Source organism: Strongylocentrotus purpuratus, unplaced genomic scaffold (genome assembly GCF_000002235.5).
Source record: "Strongylocentrotus purpuratus isolate Spur 01 unplaced genomic scaffold, Spur_5.0 spur5_scaffold_18, whole genome shotgun sequence".
Lineage (NCBI taxonomy): Eukaryota > Metazoa > Echinodermata > Echinoidea > Camarodonta > Strongylocentrotidae > Strongylocentrotus > Strongylocentrotus purpuratus.
The window spans coordinates 16,436,404-16,454,155 of NW_022145603.1; the positions used below are offsets into that span (position 1 = coordinate 16,436,404).

The window sequence follows — 17,752 nt, forward strand, 5'->3', positions numbered from 1 at the left end:
CAAAACTCCACCCTTCTCTCTTTAATAGCCTACCTTGAACATGATAACAATGTCCTCTCCGAGGGTATCTATATTACGGCAATGAAGCTTCAGTGGTACGGTGAAGGACGTGAAGTATGAACATGCCTAGAAAAAAGAAAAAAAGAGTAAAGACGTCATGTCACTTTTACCTGCAGCTGAAGGAAATAAATCATGTATGTAAAAAGCTTGAAAAGCTTTATGTATACCGGTACTGCAAATGAATGCTCCCTAGGGAGTGGAGAATGTGCGTACATTGTGTGCAGGTAAGCCTGAATCAGATGACCGAGGTAATGATATAATTGCAGGGCCCTCCGGGATAACAGTATGAATACTGCTGAGGCTACACTGGGTAAACAAGACATATTATTATTATTATTATTATTATACCTTTAACTTAATATTCGACATGGTTGTTGAGGGAGGGATCTAAATAATAAGGTGACAGTGTCAGAATATAAATTAAGACTTGTCTGGATTACTCCTGATTGTATGAAGGATTTGTGTTTCCTATATTTTGATATTTTTCAATACAACATTACATTTATTACATTATATGGTGATCTGAATAACTATTATGTCGATTTTATAAACTATTTTTTAAAGACTTAATATGTCTTTCTACGTTAGCTGCCCTGCATGGACCATTAATAAGGTCAAATCCTGGGCTTTTCTCATTATGCTCTCATGTTCTTTGTATGCCACCACCTGTCATAGTGTCTCTGATTCTTTACTGCTGATGTATCAATAAAGTGATGTACCAAATCATATAAACAATTCTAGCTTAAAGGTAAAGACCAGTTTTGGAAACGCCCCCCTCTCAAAAAATAAAATGGAAGCTCTCATTACCAATCATGTGAAAGAATGTTTTGACTAATACGTGATACAAATTTTGCAGAGGAACCGCCTACTAATTGATATATTTGGTAAAATATTATATCTATTTGGACCTGATGGATATCATGCACATGTCGCGCACATGTCGCGTAGTCCCATATACATCTTTCTGTGCCAGACTGGGCCAAATTTCTTATCATTTTGATGATGCCAGAACCTTGCAGACCACACCAATACTTATATGCTAGATGATCAACCTTTTCTGATTAATTCCACAATGTTTCTTTCACAATGCAATCGCATAACCAGAACTGGTCTTTATCTTTAACAAACTTCAGACCTCTATATATCAGTACAATGTAATAAAATTACTAAGTCAATAGAGACGACTTAAAGCCATCAGTTCCCTGGCTGTTTAATACAAGCATATACATGCTTTCTTAGCAGTCAGGTAAAATAAAACATCAACCAAACACTGTTCAAGGACAATAGAAATGTTGTCTTCATCGAAATGCATGTTTTGTACACAGATCTCTAAGGCAGGTTTTCAGGGGTGATAGTGAGCAATTAAAAAAAAAAAAAAAAAAAAATATTTTTCCCTCAACCACGCCCCCCTTGAGTAAAAAAAAAAAAAAAAGATTTGGAGGGAAAATGGCATTTAACAACATTCCCCCCTTTTGAGTAAGAAGAATTGGGAAATAATAGGGAAGAAAAGAGAAAATAAGGGAAACATCAGGATAAATTCAGGAAGAAAAAAAAAGAAGAAAAAAAATTGGGGAAAAAATATCAGGCCTGGGTTTCACTGCATTTAGTACATACCTGTACATCAATACCATTGATTTCCAAACTTGGATTGGTGGGTAGACGAACTTGCTGAGATAAGTCTGCAGGAAGTGTGCCCAGAGCTTTATGAAGAAGAGCCTGGGAGAGAGAAGAGGGAGAGAATGTGGGGATGGTAAAAGGTTTACAGGGCCTAAAAATTGATGCATGGGTATGCAACATCTTTTGTTGGTTTTAAATTGTAATTGACAATTGTTTGAGTAATGTGCAAAATACAGAAACAGGAAAAGGAAATGAAGAAATGGTAGATTTCCATATCCAAACAGGTCCAAAAGTACTTTTGGAATCTTATACAATACAAGTGATATGTTGGGGAGAAAATATAAACATGTCATATATTTACAGGTAGAATTCTCGGAATCAAATGAAAAATGCCATTATCAACATCATCATTGTCACCATCATCATCATCATCGCCGGTGTCATTATTATCATATGAATACATATCATATATTTACAGGTAGAATTCTTGGAATCAAATGAAAAATGCCATTATCAACATCATCATTGTCACCATCATCATCATCATCGCCGGTGTCATTATTATCATATGAATATATATCATATATTTACGGGTAGAATTCTCGGAATCATATGAAAAATGCCATTATCAACATCATCATCATCATCACCATCATCATCATTGTCATCATCATCATCATTGTCATCATCATCATCATTGTCATCATCCCCATCATCATCATTGTCATCATCATCATCATTGTCATCATCCCCATCATCATCATTGTCATTATTATCATATGAATATATGTCATATATTTAGAGGAAGAATTCTCAGAATGAAATGAAAGATTATAGCTTACCGGTCTCACAGAGTCTTTAGCGGCTTTGACCTGCTCAGCGATGTTACTCAGGTTCATCATGAGCGCATCCTGCTTTCTGAACTGCTGACGCAACCCTCGGCCGCACACGCTGAGCAGAGCACACAGTACCATCTCAGCTCTCTGACTGAACTTATGATCATGCTTGCTATCGTGAAGGTACCTGAAAAATGAAAAATAATAATAATAATGGTGGCTTCTTATATAGCGCACATGTCCGTCATGTTGTGACCCTCCTGACGCTCCTGACGCTGCCCAAATGAAGAGAAGTGACCAATTCATCTTTTTTTGACATACAAATTTTGTAATTTTCAACTCAATTTGTAATCAAGCTATCTACTATATGCATGTACTGTAGGTCTCCAATCTATTCTTGACCACCACAAAGACAATTGTCATAAATGACACTAAGTAAAGGCACAAACCAGCTTGGTTCTCTGACTAAACTTATGATCATGCTTGCTGTCATGAAGGTACCTACAAACAATGGAGAAAAGTGATCATTTCACGATATTTCTTCCACAAATTTTCATCTTTTCCAACTAAACTAGATTCACTATATAGGTCCACAATCCATTCATAAATGACACTTAGTAAAGGCATAAACCATCTCGGCCCTTTGACTATACTTATGATCATGCTTGCTATCGCAATGATATGTACATGTACATGTACTCACTCATTAGGTTTTAAAAATGAACAGAAATCATACCTGATAGGATTAACAAGTATTGGTCAAATAAACATGAATCGATATGTTTATTTTACAAAGTGTAGTTCCATACTCTTCTTTTCTCTCACTTTCCTTCTACTCTTTCTTTTTTTTTTCTATATCTCTCAGTGCAATATGTGAACATAATTTGACCCTATTTAAAGGATACTTCATTACTTTGATTGCAGTATTGTTTTAATTGTGAATGTTTTCACATTGTATGATAATTGTTACAACATTGATGTTCAAGTGAAGTTGTTATTATCTTGTAAACTGAATGTAATTCAGCGTATGGGCTGCCGGGTTCAGTATTTTTATAAACAATGCAATAATCATTATTTAACGACTGCTTGAAAAAGGAACAAATACTTATGCTCACAATCATGCTCGGTCATTGCATCAATGGAGCAGATTAATACAACATTATACAGATACAGAGAGTGATGTGCAAAGATTAAACCTAAAATTGCTTCTTCAACTTACCAGTAAAGATACTGCGCAATCCGAATGCTACTAAGGGCCCGCTCAATGAGAAAGCTGGCTAAGGCTGAGTCGTGGTAGCTCTCGTACTTCAGTGCCTAGAAAAAAGGCCAGCAAACAATTTTTTGTTTATTTATCTTGTTTTTTTCTCTTTTTTTTTGTAAACATTATTTTGATAAATGATGTCATATAAAATTAACAACTAAAAATATTCACACACTTACCAAGTTTTGTTATTTGTCAAGTTACCGTATGTGAACAAATAATTTGTCCAAATTTACCATAGGCCATGTACTATAGCTGCTCCTGACATATTGACACAACCAGTAGGTAGCTGGGCTAGGCTTCTCTCAAGGCACAATAATTTGTTGATAAAGTGTCAAATTAGGGTCTGTGCTTGCAGACTAGCCTCTGGCTGTGTCTGGAGTAGCTAAAGTACAGAGCCTGTAGAAGTATGCAGTCAGCCTAGTCTTACAGAGCAGACACTGTTACACAAAGCGACTGACAAGTGTTTGTTCATGGAAACTATCAGCATCACTCCAGGGGGGCGTTTCACAAAACTTGCCATCAGTGACAAATGACATTTTTTGTTATAAGCTACTGAAATACTTGCTTCTGATTGGTTATCAGCAGATTTGTCACTGATTTTTGTCATTTGTCATTGAAAAAAGGCTTTGTGAAACGGATCCCAGTTGATGTTTTACGGAGAAGGTTGACCAGGGGAGGTCTGAGCTTACTTGAACAAGCTGTGGCAAGTAATCGCAGAGTTCATCGTCCTCTAAGGGTTGGATCCACTCGACGGCCTTTGACCTCACATGTTGGTCAGCAAACCTAGGTCAAACATACAAAGGTCAAATAATTCATTTAATACATAATAATAATAATAATAATAATAATCTTTTAAAGTCCACTCCAAATTGTTAAACCGGTTCTGTATCCCTTATTGTTGAACGCCAAACAAGATAGCAGCAACTCCTGTCTTTTAACGTCTTTTGGTATGACGCGGCCGGGGTTCGAACCAACGACCTCCCGGTTGTGAGGCAGACGCTCTACTGACTGAGCCAACACACCATGTGTGCATACCTAGCAACCTTTCACAGCAAAAGTTTGGAATCGCTCGTGGCAAAATTAGGAATACAGTCTATTTTGTATACTTTTCACACAGAATATTTCAGAAAAAGAGAAGAATCAAGGGTTCAAAAAAATAGCTTGAAGGCCAAGATATAGGAATCATTCCTCCGAGATAGGAATAGTTGGCAGCTATGTAAATAGCTTATATATACCCATAAAACATATCACACAACATACTTACTAGTGAAAGGAAAATAAAAGCTGAAAAATTAACTCTTCAAGGTTCATGAATAGAAGTTTTGAATGCTGGTGTCACGTAAGGGGATAAATACTTACTACACATCACCTATTAAAAACATTAAATCCACTCTTGAAATGATACTACACTCCTCTGACTACCTCTTGTCAATTCAAATTTGTGGAAGTGTAGGTTCTCTTATAACGGCACCAAATATGAAACACCCTCCATTTTTTGTTGGTCTGAATTCCACTTTGATTGATTTTTTCAAAAGAAAGTAAAGACACACCTCTTCGATTATTGTATGCTTTAAAAAAAAAATTGGGGGTGGGGGGTCTTTTTAGCATTAATTTATCATGAAAAGCACATTAAGCAATATTTCATTAGATTTTGTGCTTTATATATAAACATTTGTATGTATATTATGAATGTATGTATCTGTTTGGAAACAGAAGGATGTTTACTCTGTAAACTAATACATGATAATGCTCTCCTGGCTCCAACACACACAATATAAACAATGTTTTTGCTGAATCACTTTATGCATGGTAATGAGCCATGAAGATGACGGAGGGTGAAGGCACTATGAACATGACGGACAAAGAAAGCGGACAAAATATACAGTTCCTCAGGTAGACAAAGGAACATCCCTTCACTGCTATTATGTTAAAATGTGTAGAACAGGTGAATATGCATGTGACACCTGTCCTACACAATTTTTACATAATAGCAGTGAAGGGATGTTCCTTTGTCTACCTGAGGAACTGTATATTTTGTCCGCTTTCTTTGTCCATCATATTCATAGTGAGGACCTAGACCTACCTGGGATGCAGTAGCTGGAGGGCATCCAAGGGGTCCAGAGGAATCCATTCCTCCATCAGAGCATAGATATCAGCTAGACACGCCCAATCCCAGCTAGCAGCTACCTGAAGCACACGCGCTAGTGCCCAGCTGATACGGGTACAGAAGTGACGCTTGTTCCACAGAAAAGTAGCATCATCCTCCCTCAGGCTGGTAAAGGTAATATTAAAGCAGTTGATTTATATTAAATCCACACTGTACTACTTGTAGCTACTTGCTCCCTCTACCAAGAAAACTTCCCCAATCGGTGCCTGTTGGTCCCCCATGATCCTCTTTTTCTTATGTTAACTGAGAGCTGAGTTAATGAGATGGCTACCTGTCAGTGACCTCGCTGTGTGGTCTAATCCCTTCTGGCTGAACTAGTACAGTCGACCTTTAAAGGCATCGTTTAACAATGTTAAATCTGAGATGCACGGCCCTACGTGTTATCAGTCTGTGATATGGTGTAATATTGAAACCCTGAACAAATTGTGCTTCAAAATGATCATGAAGTGCCTCAAAAAAGTAAAAATCTTTGAGTGACCCGTTCTACCATACTCATTTTACTCAATAGACTGTAGTGTTAGGAAATCAAAATTTGAAATTTCAATTTCAAATCATGAATATCTTGATAATCAGACAGGAGATCAGCTTGTAAAAGTCATGGGATTCCTGACTGATTGACCTAAAGGTTTATAGTTATGATTGCAGCATGAGCTAAATCCAGGATTTTGTTTCGGAATCTAAGGCAATGTTACCGAGTCAATTTAAACCTAAACCTCAAGAATATCATAAAGTAATACACAAACACAATTTGGTGGTTTTGAGGTAAATTGTGGTCACCAGGGGGTGTTTCACAAAGATCCTAAGTTAAACTTATATCTAAGTTCGACTTAAAAAATATGGAAAACGGTTAGCATCATTGAAAATATTTTGTGAAAGTTATTTCAAAAGGCATAAAATGTTGATTCAAATCATTCATATTTTCTATTATCAAGGAGACTTCATGTTCTTGATGTGGAATTTAGGAAAAGTCTAAAATACTTCAATTTTTGCTTTTGGAAATATTTAATGTTAAAGCTACAAATGGCTCTCCATAATTTTCAAGTCCAACTTAGAGTCAAGTTTGACTTAGGATCTTTGTGAAATCATTCATATTTTCTATTATCAAGGAGATTTCATGTTCTTGATGTGGAATTTATGAAAAGTCTAAAATACTTCAATTTTTGCTTTTGGAAATATTTAATTCTAAAGCTACAAATGGCTCTCCATAATTTTTAAGTCCAACTTAGGATCTTTGTGAACCCCCCCCCCCCCTGAATATTCAACAAGGATAAAGACTTAGATGATGCTTGTAAATGTCGGCTTGCATGGTGATGTAGATATACAGTAGGCTTGCGGGTGCACCATGTGAGAGAGAGGGAGGACTGAGCAGTCCTGAGAAGTACTCTCAGTAATCTTTCTTGAGGGTTTGTAGTCCTGAAAAGGACTGTTTGGTATAGTCTTGATAAAGTCTTGTATATAACTTACGGAGATAGCGAGTCTTTCTTGAGGATACCATGAAGTCTATACTGTTCATGTTCTTCCAGAGCTGTGAAACTGGTGGGTCGGTTGACCGCTTTCTTAGGCTCGATTGGAGGGAAGATCACTACCTGCTTGAACGTTGGGAAGTCAACCTGAGAAATAAATCATTGGATACAAACACCATGTATTTAAAGAAAAAATGTCAAGACCAGGGGGTGTTCCACATAGACTAAGATTAATTTAAAGCCCCATTGTCCTACTTGTAGCTACTTGCTCCCTCTATATAGAAAACTTCCCCAATAGGTGCCTGTTGGTCCCCATGATCCTCTTTTTCTTATGTTAGTTGAGAGCTGACTTAATGAGATAGCCACCTGTCAGTAACCTTGCTGAGTGGTCTAATCCCTTCTGGCCCCGTAGTATTGACGGTCTTTAAGTTGGACTTGAAGTATGGCAGGCCGTTCATGCCACTAGTTCCTCTAACCATTCCTGGCATTGGTTTCTCAAGGGACGTACAAATTGTGGTTTCAAATCTACAGAATGTACCTTTTTTTGATAGTTCATATTGAAGAGGAAAATGTTATCTAAAGATCATAATTGTGAGAGACCAATGCTGAGAGCAACCAGTGGCATGAATGGCCTGCCATAGTTCAAGTCCAACTTAGGTCGATCTTAGTCTTTGCGAAACACCCCCAGTTTCTTTCCTTAAAATAGGAATATTCAGGGACTCAGTGGTTACAGCAGTAGGAACTTGGAGATCACAGGTTCAATCTTTGTTCTGTATGCTAATGTTCCAGTATAAGGCCGGAATTATCAACTAGCTTGGGTTAAGACAATAATTATCAAAAGTCTGTTCTTCTTATAAGTATGCTATGTACAGTCCTACATCAAATCTTTTAATTGAATATTTTCAACAGTTATGTAAATTTAATATAGTATTGCTGTATACTATTTAACTTATAATTGACTAACCCACCTGTAGAATAGCACTGTCTGGACTGAGCAGGTTGGAGGCACATGTCCCGATGGGGTTTGCCCGACTCTCTGGCCATAGTCCTAGCAGCTGACTGCCTGTTAGGAGAACACTGCACAGAGAAGATGGGATCGGGAATTACGATGGCAGATTTAAAAGAAAATACTTGTGGAAACTTTGTTATCTTTCATGTCAGTGAGATGTATTTTTTACTTGTCAAAATGGAAGAATATCTGGTGCTCTCGCAGACTTTCTGAACTATAGGTGTACAAGGCCCGTTATGCACAGATATGAAGAAATGACAAGTCCTACTTTTATACCATGTCATAATAATCCCTATATTAAAACTAAAAGAAAATATATTTTAATGAGAATTTCCCAAGATTTCTTTTAAAAGTGAAGATGAAATCTTACTGGCAGCCAGTTATTTTATTAACATCAATACAGATTTCCAAATACTTTCATCATTTTTTAAAATGAAATGTAATTTAATCTCATTTATCCTTATCATCTTCCATATATTTATCATCAGTATAACAATAACTTCCATTGTCATGATCATCGTCATCAACATCAGCATCATCGTCACCATTTTCATCATCATCATCGTCATCATCATCATCATCATCATCATCACCACTACCAACATAACCATCACCATCATCATCACCATCATCATCATCAACATCTTCATCACCATCATCATCATCATCATCATCATCATCATCATCATCATCAACATCATCATCAACATCAGCATCATCGTCACCATTTTCATCATCATCATCGTCATCAACATCAGCATCATCGTCACCATTTTCATCATCATCGTCATCATCATCATCATCATCATCATCACCACTACCAACATAACCATCACCATCATCATCACCATCATCAACATCAACATCATCATCATCATCAACATCTTCATCACCATCATCTTCATCATTATCATCATCATCATCATCATCAACATCATCATCAACATCATCATTATCATCATCATTCAACATCACTGCAATCATCATAATCATCATCACTTAAAAGTGGTAAGATTACCTTCTAAAGTTGAAGAGCGGGACAGCTACCCATCCCCGCACTGTCCTCTCCCCACTGTTCATATCCACTCCACACAGTGTCAAACATATTCTAGCTTCCCTTGGCAATCTACTGATAGGGATCGGTAGCTCCACACTGCAACGGGTAAGAGAAATTAAGACATTGAACTCATTAGTGTACATTCAATAATTGAGGGGCCCGTCTTATAAAGGGTTCTTGATATTATCCGCAACTTATTTGCGATTGATATCAATCGCAACTATGTACATAAGAGATAGGTGACAGCAAACTTGAGATTGATTGGAGGACTTCAATCTTAACTCCTCTTAAGACGGGGCCCAGAACAATATTTATCCTTGGTAAATGTAGAGTACATTATCTGTCTGGAGCTATAGGGGTGTTAACTCTTAATCCTTAGCAAATGTACATGTGTGGAGTACAATATCGGTCTGGTGGCACAAGGGTACTAGCTACATGTATGTGTGAAGTATTTGAGTTAATGTCCTTGTGGTCCCGAACATGTCCCTTGCTCAACTCATTAGGTTACGATACCAAAGAAATTACTGCAACCAAATATTCCCATTTATATGAATAAAAACAGAAGTCTATGTTTCCTTTCAAAGAATGTGTACATTCCCAGTTTGAGCAGTCTAGGGCCAATTTCATTAATACCTTTGTGGCCCCAATCATGTCACTTGTTACACTTATTACTGTAGGTTACAATAATCAAGAAATGACTGGAACCAAATATTCACATTTATATGAATAAACCATAAGTCTATGATTCCTTTCAAAGAATGTATACATTCCCTGTTTCAATGGTCTACGGCTCATTTCGATTTGATGATCATAGCATTATTAAACTGGTATTCCAATGATCTGAGAGTATAGGAATTTTACATACAGAAATGTATTTTGTTGTTGCTGTTTTTTTGTCTATCAATTTAGTATTTGCACAGGTAGCTGATATTTTGTAGCAAGAACCCTGATTTTACAGACAACCTGTTTTTGAAGAGACTAAATAAAGCCATAAAATAATTTTTGAGTATTTGCTGCCCGACCTATTTGCTGCTGCTGAAAACTTGTAATAGAATAATAATAATAATAATAATAATATGTCTTGTTTATCCAGGGTAGCCTCATCAGTATTCATACTGAGGGCCCTGCAATCATATTAGTACCCCGGTCATCGGATTCAGGCTGACCCGCACACAATGTATGAACATTCTTCACTCCCGGGGGAGCATTCCAGCCAGGTGTCATTTTTACAAGAAGTATGACATGAATGACTTACTCTTCATGCCAAGTGACCTTGTCAAAGAATCCATTTGAAATCTTGGACGGCCATGTATCAACCTGGGTGTGGAGAGGCTGTCCACCGTAAAATACCTGACAGGTTACTGCAAACATGTCATGACTGAGAAGATAAAAAAAATAGAGAAAAGATATGATTATTAGCTTGAGAGAGGGACATAAAATATAGAGACAAAAGGAACACACCAAAGAATCCATTTGAAATCTTGGACGGCCATGTCTCAACCTGGGTGTGGAGAGGTTGTCCACCGTAAAATACCTGACAGGTGACTGCAAACATGTCATGACTGAGCAGCCGAGAAAAAGACTCTGAATTATCTTTTGAAGAGCTAGTACGACGGAACCTCTTTATAAAGAAAACTGTTAAAACAAATATGTCATACCAGGTCCAGATGGACATTTTTAGATATGAGCCCTTTGTAGGACTTTTGAAATTAGATATTAGGCAGCCACCTGTTTATAGTGTCAGATCATAGCTTTATTATAATAATAATAATAATACTCAGTTTTTATATAGCGCTTATTAGAATCACTAAGCGCTTCCAAACTGGGAGATTTTTACCCCGACTTTAGCTGTGCTGCCATTTTGGAGCTCTAGCATTTCAAAGAATTAATTCCAGCCAGGTACTCATTTACATGGGTTGAGTGTGGCAAATGTAGATCAATGTCTTACCAAAGGGCATTAGTGCAGCAGCGGGTCTCGAACCGTGGACCTTGTGATCGACAGTCCGGCGACTTAACCACTCGACCATGGCACCTTATGATAAGGTTTCTTTTAATATGGGAAGGAAGTTCCTTGGTAACAGGCACTTTTGCTATAACAGGGTTCCACTGCATTATAATTTCTACCCAGTCACCCTCAATTCAATTCAATTCAATTTCGGATTTTAATATCAACATATACAATGTACGATGCAGTAGTCCAAGGACCAATAATGCAATGTTTACATAAAATGTGCATAAAAACAGGAATGATCATATAAATCTACAATAAAAATGATAAAAGATAAAGTTAACATAATTGTTCATACCTCAAGCTATATACCTATTTCTGCTAAATGATAATAGATGGATGTTTAACCTTTAACAGTAACTTGAAATGTTGAACCAATTATTGCAAGTAAACAATCAATTTGATGAAGGATCTTTTCTTACGAATTCTTCCACTGTAGGGGAAGCCGATGTGCTGAAGCTATCTTGACTCTCAAGCACTGTCCCATGGTGGTGATGTCTTCCAGCCCCGCCTCGATAGTCCCCATCTTAGAAGAGGCCACGCCCGGCGACAGCTCCGGTCCTAGGTCGGTATCGAAGGCCTGGCAGTAGATATCAACAAGCTGAAGCACGGCATCGGTCAGACGTTCCAGGGCAAGGAGAGGGGAGTGACCGGTCTGGAGGATCTTGACCGCCATAGTGACGCTGTTGGATTCTACCTTGGCCAGAGTGGCACAGATTGCCTTGACAGTCTGGACTAGGGGACCCACGTAAGGTTGATGGGACTTGGCCTGGAAGGACAAGATTGGAATTACCATATTAGTACAGTCAAACCTGCTTTAGTGACCACCTGTCTACAAAGGCCACCTGTCTACAAAGACCACCTGTCTACAAAGGCCACATTTGTTGTTTTCCTTGAAAATGGTTTCCCATTGAATCATGTACTGAAGGAACCTGTCTACAAAGACCACCTGCCTACAAAGGCCACTTTTTGTGTTTCCCTTGGGCGGTCGTTGTAGACAGGTTTCACTGTACATACCTGCCAACCTTGCACAGCAATAATTTAGGAAGTTCTCAAGGCAAAATTAGGAATACAGTGTGTTTTGTACACTTTCTACGCAGAGGTTTTCAGAAAAAGTGAGGAACCTAAGGTTTATGACATTAGTTTGAAGAACCTCCCAAACAGGTATCATTCCTCCTCGATAGGAATTGCTGGCAGACATGTTCGTACCGGGGAGATAAATTGTCTGTTTGTAGTCAGAAGGGCAACTCTGTTTTAAAAGTATGTAAGTTCATGTCCTGATTCCAAACTGGCAGCATTATCCACACCAAGTCAAATGAAAATAAACCATGAGTTAAAGAGATATATACAACATTCCTCTAAGGTGTTGCATGTATTTGCTAACATTATAAAAGGGGTATAGACTAGCCTACATCTGGCTTTCATTATCAAAGCTTATTTTAGAGAGAACTTTCTTATCCATGCTTGCATTTTGAAATATAACTGTGTTTTAATATTGGGGAAGCTCTATGGGTAAAGAAACCTTCAACAATTATTAAAACTATTTCTATTTGGACAACAATCCCCTTACATGTACATTCCAGCATAAGGTTGGTCTCTTGTATAATTTCCATGCACTATATACTGCACACTGTACATAAATGGGGAAAAGTCATATTAGAAGCTGAATGGATACATAATGCACAACCAGTGGTTGTCAAAGAAAATATACAAAAATGAAAGATCACAAATTTTACTACAACGTATCTTGCTTTGCCTGCATGCAAGACTATGAAACCTAGACAGTCGACATTTGCTAATAGGCAACAAGCGTAAGGCCCCCTTTTGTCATAAAAAGCTTAAACTACAATGATACTTGGACAACTCATTATTAGTTTTAAGACGGAAGGTCTGAAGACTAACCTCAACTGCTTTCTTGAGTTTCTCTGACTCTGTGGTGAATGCATCCATCAAGACGTTGATTCCCATCCTGATACATAAAGAAGATTAGAGATTATTGGTTGTACATTATAATAATAATCATTATTAGATCAATAAATATAGCCTAACTGCTATATAAATATACTCTACAGCGCTGTGATGAAAACATAACTTCTAACAGTGCCGCTTTACAGATACACAATACAAATACAAGAGCTCCTTAAAACAAGTGTGTCTTCAACAAAACTTTGAAGACAGCAAGGAGTGAAGCTTTTCTTATGTCTTATTATTATACATTGTATTCATTGAGTGTATTAATACAAGCTTTAACTTAAAAGAGATGATGAAGTTTCAACTTGTTAGATAAAGCTTTGATGACCATTAACACAGAGGTAGCTTAGCAAAGTGGACTGGCACGAAAAGACTTGTCCAGAACGCAAACTGCATAATTGTTGAATATCATAATTTCATCACACAGAGGTAGAAACACATTATTAGGATATGGAGTTGCTAAATGCATATATAACACCTTAATGAGGCTTGGTGTTGGCTAATGTTAGCTCTCCCTCCCTCCGTCCCTCCCTCCCTCCGTCCCTCCCTCCCTCCGTCCGTCCCTCCCTCCCTCCCTCCCTCCCTCCCTCCCTCCCTCTCTTTCTTTGCCTGTCTATCTAATAGAATACTTACTTTGATACTGATGTAGTAACAGGCCTGTCAAAGAGATTTGAGAACGTACTCATCCCCACATCACCATTATCATCAGCACTCTGTAGAACAGAATCATCATAAAATATATTTTATTATATCCTGCATCAAATGTATTGGTTTTGATTTGTCGAGAGCTCTTTACGTGACCAGAAATATTTCAACTATTTATAACGTTGCTCTGAAAAATTACTATTTGGGAGTACTATTTGGGAATTGAAAATTCAGCAAGCGTACAGGATTTCAAATGCCTCCAGCTGGCAACTCCCGTTGTGTGACAGTGCTAACGACATGCAATTTACGCTGAGCCGCAGTAACTGCACTACACTACTTCAGTACCTCAAGCACCAACTAAACATATTTACATAGAGGTACTTCTATGTTTCATTTGGTCTACTTCTTGTAAAAAAAAATTTAAAAAATTGATTTAGGATATACAACAAATATTATTTGCCTTCTTTTCGAGGTAATGGTTAAAACTATTCACCTTGGTGACTTCAATAGAACTATTGGAGTCACCTCTTGCCAATAGTTTTAACCAGAACCTCCTAAGACAGTGTATATTTGTATATAATATTATATTTTTGATCAATGAAATCCTGTTCAGAGATTGGCCAACATAGCATCATGTGACCAAACATAACATTGCTATGATGTAACTGTGACGTCATCCATGGAATAGTGCACTATACCATGGCACTATACCATGGATGACGTCATATATATGCGATTGATCAAGATCAATTTGCTATCGGTCGCGGTCGCGGTACTGTCGTCTGTGTTGTTCTCATTGCACTCTACACTACTTCAGTGGCAGTAAACATTATTATAAGTAGTATTATAATTATTTTTTATAAAGGGTTTTTTTTTAAATATAAAACAAATATATCATGCACTATTTCAAGCCACTAGTAAAATTATGGATTCCTCGGCGACAGAAATAGTGCTATTCCTTCCACCTCGATCCATAATTTCAACTAGAGTCTCTCAGTGCTTGGTATATTTGTTTATTATATCATACTATACAAATGTACATCGTAATATTATGCTAAATTGTGTTCATTCATTCTGGATTGTTTATCCTGCAGTGGATTGATTGTTTGAACCAGTAACTTGGTTTGGAACCCAGGAGCTCCCGGTTACAAGACCGACCACTGCTCTCTACCACTGAGCCATCAGGCCTCTTCAAAATACATTTTTATAGGTGGATAATAATAATAATAATAGGCATTTGTATAGCGCCAACTATCTAGACAATGCTATTCCGAGGCGCACGAGAAAAATAGAAAGAATGAGAAAGTTTGGATGAGTGTCATAGTGCCAAGTACAGGTATTGTTAAAAAAGATAAGATTTCAGCTTGGATTTAAAGGTCTCTCAGGAAGTTATGATTCTCAAATTAAATGGTAAATTATTCCAAAGACAAGGTGCTGCAGATGAAAAAGCCCTTTCACCACAGGCTACTCGTGTCTTTTGGATCTTGAGAAGATGCTGGTGTGATGATCTTAGACTACGAGCTGGATACAAAATTTACAGTGGAAAGTGTACATATATCCTGGAAACTTACAGTTCTAGCGAGAGATAAATTCATTTTCTCCCGTCGGGTGAGGGTAAGACGAACATCTCGGTCAAACTTGTAGCATTCCTGGACATACTCGTAATCCCCTAGACTGGTCTCACTAAAAATAAAATATAATTAAAAAAAACATAACAAAACAATACGATAAACATGTATTCTTTATAAATAGAATTTGCCTTTTCATGAATAAATTTTTTTCATTTTCATTTTTTGAATTTTGTTGCGCATTTGTCACGTTTGGACCTGACTCTGAGTTACTTAAAATGTACGGGTACTTGTTTTGTAGAGTTACCAGTAGTATTTTTTATACCCTGTTTTCATGATTTGTTGCTATTTCTTGTTTTTCTGTACATATATTATAATGCATATGGTATCTTTTTTTTTTTTTAGGAATAGGAATATTTTTTTTTTGTTAAAGTAAAGAGCCAACATGAACAAAGGCTCAAATATTTCACAAAATCGGATTCACTCAGCATCTATTCAATTTAAAAAATCTTACATTATAGTGCAATGACACTATGAGTGTGTTATTAAATCATTGTAATAAAACAGATAAATTGCATATTAGCTGTCAAAATAAATGCTCTTGTTAGAATCTTTATTTTGAGACCAAGCTAACATTTTATTACTTCATTGTATTATGCAGTAATCTGTGACACCATATTACAATGTATGGGTTTGAGTCTTAAAGGGGTACCCTAAATAGCAGATTTATTGCCTTTATCTAAAGGGCAAACATTTGCATGTATTGTCTGTTTGGAGCCAGAAGGCAGAGATGCCAATCTCTTGACACAAAATCCTAAAAAATCAGATTTTCACGAAAACTTGACACGACTAATGGCCGGTTTGCCCTGGGCCAGTAACATTTCAGAAAAATGTGATACTGGTACGTACAGTCAAGTAAAATGTTTGCTCTTTCATTAAAATTTTAAGTTTTTGTTGGGGTTGCAGGGGTTTACTTGTACCCATTTCTATGCGATTCCATTGTTTTTATGGGTATAATTTTTTTTTTTTTTTTTTTTGTGATATCGTATTATCATATTCCACTCTTATTATCGTACTAAATACGATTAAATCGTACTGGTTGGCATCTCTGAGAAGGGCATTAACTCATATACTTTAATACAGGGTTAGCTCCCTTCTGGCTTTGAACAGATGTATCATGCTCTACAAGAAATCAGACAGTAAAGATAAGCTTGAGTTCTGGTAAAAAAAGAAAATGAATTCTCACAGAATCAAACGAAAATTACACTGAATGTTGAAGATTACAAATAAATGTCATTTGCCAAACAATTTTGGTAGAAAATGTACATGTATGCTGGCTGAGTAATGAGCATAGAAAGATAAAGAAATCAAGGTAAGTATAGCCCCGACACCATTTGTGTAGTCCCATACACATCTTTCTGTGTACAGTCTTTTTTACTTTACCAAGACTGGGCCAAATGTATTATGATTTCGATGACTCTAGAACCTTGCAGTACACACCAATACTTACATGCTACATGATCAACTTTTTCCGATCCATTCCACACCTTTTCTTTCACAATGCAATCGCATGACCAGAACTCAACTTTGTCTTTAACCGATTCTTAACGACTAGACTTACTTGTGCATGTATTCAGAATATCCTGGTACTTTGAGAACGTAAGAATCGCTTGAAATATCAATGTCACCCTCTACATGGCACAGCGCTTGACTGATCACGTGTTGGATCGAAGTTTTCACTGGGAGGGGGGCAAAAAGAAATACCATTACAGTTTTAATGGAACTACAAAGCACAGCGCTTGACTGCTCCTGTGTTGAATTGACGTTTTCACTGGGAGGGGGGCAAAAAGAAATACCATCACAGTTTTAATGGAACATGCATTTCGTATTCTGCATAGCAATATTTCCTCAATCATCCTGCATCGCACAAGATTGGCCTATCTATCTATTATGTTATGTTATGTTTTTGTCTTTAACTTTTTAATATACATACTGTTGTGCAGTAAATTAAATATACAGATTAGTGAGAAGCTTCTGTGTATACTTATGGTAGATGTATTTATACTTCAAAATTGTCGTTCATTTCT

The 17,752-nt window shown here is 37.0% G+C and overlaps 1 protein-coding gene across 1 annotated transcript in view; it reads right to left on the bottom strand.

Annotated features, from left to right (window-relative positions):
- The window catches only part of LOC586734 (phosphatidylinositol 4-phosphate 3-kinase C2 domain-containing subunit beta), a 48,627-nt gene that overhangs the window by 18,453 nt on the left and 12,422 nt on the right, over positions 1 to 17,752 (bottom strand). Inside the window, exons 5-19 of the mRNA XM_030988803.1 lie at positions 17,287 to 17,404; positions 15,669 to 15,780; positions 14,086 to 14,165; positions 13,384 to 13,450; positions 11,904 to 12,250; positions 10,729 to 10,851; positions 9,435 to 9,569; positions 8,376 to 8,484; positions 7,409 to 7,554; positions 5,861 to 6,049; positions 4,467 to 4,560; positions 3,733 to 3,827; positions 2,520 to 2,700; positions 1,675 to 1,776; positions 34 to 126 (exon numbers count right to left, since the gene is read on the bottom strand). Coding sequence (XP_030844663.1) covers positions 34 to 126; positions 1,675 to 1,776; positions 2,520 to 2,700; positions 3,733 to 3,827; positions 4,467 to 4,560; positions 5,861 to 6,049; positions 7,409 to 7,554; positions 8,376 to 8,484; positions 9,435 to 9,569; positions 10,729 to 10,851; positions 11,904 to 12,250; positions 13,384 to 13,450; positions 14,086 to 14,165; positions 15,669 to 15,780; positions 17,287 to 17,404 — 1,991 coding nt within the window. The remainder of the gene's footprint in view (positions 1 to 33; positions 127 to 1,674; positions 1,777 to 2,519; positions 2,701 to 3,732; positions 3,828 to 4,466; positions 4,561 to 5,860; positions 6,050 to 7,408; positions 7,555 to 8,375; positions 8,485 to 9,434; positions 9,570 to 10,728; positions 10,852 to 11,903; positions 12,251 to 13,383; positions 13,451 to 14,085; positions 14,166 to 15,668; positions 15,781 to 17,286; positions 17,405 to 17,752) is intronic.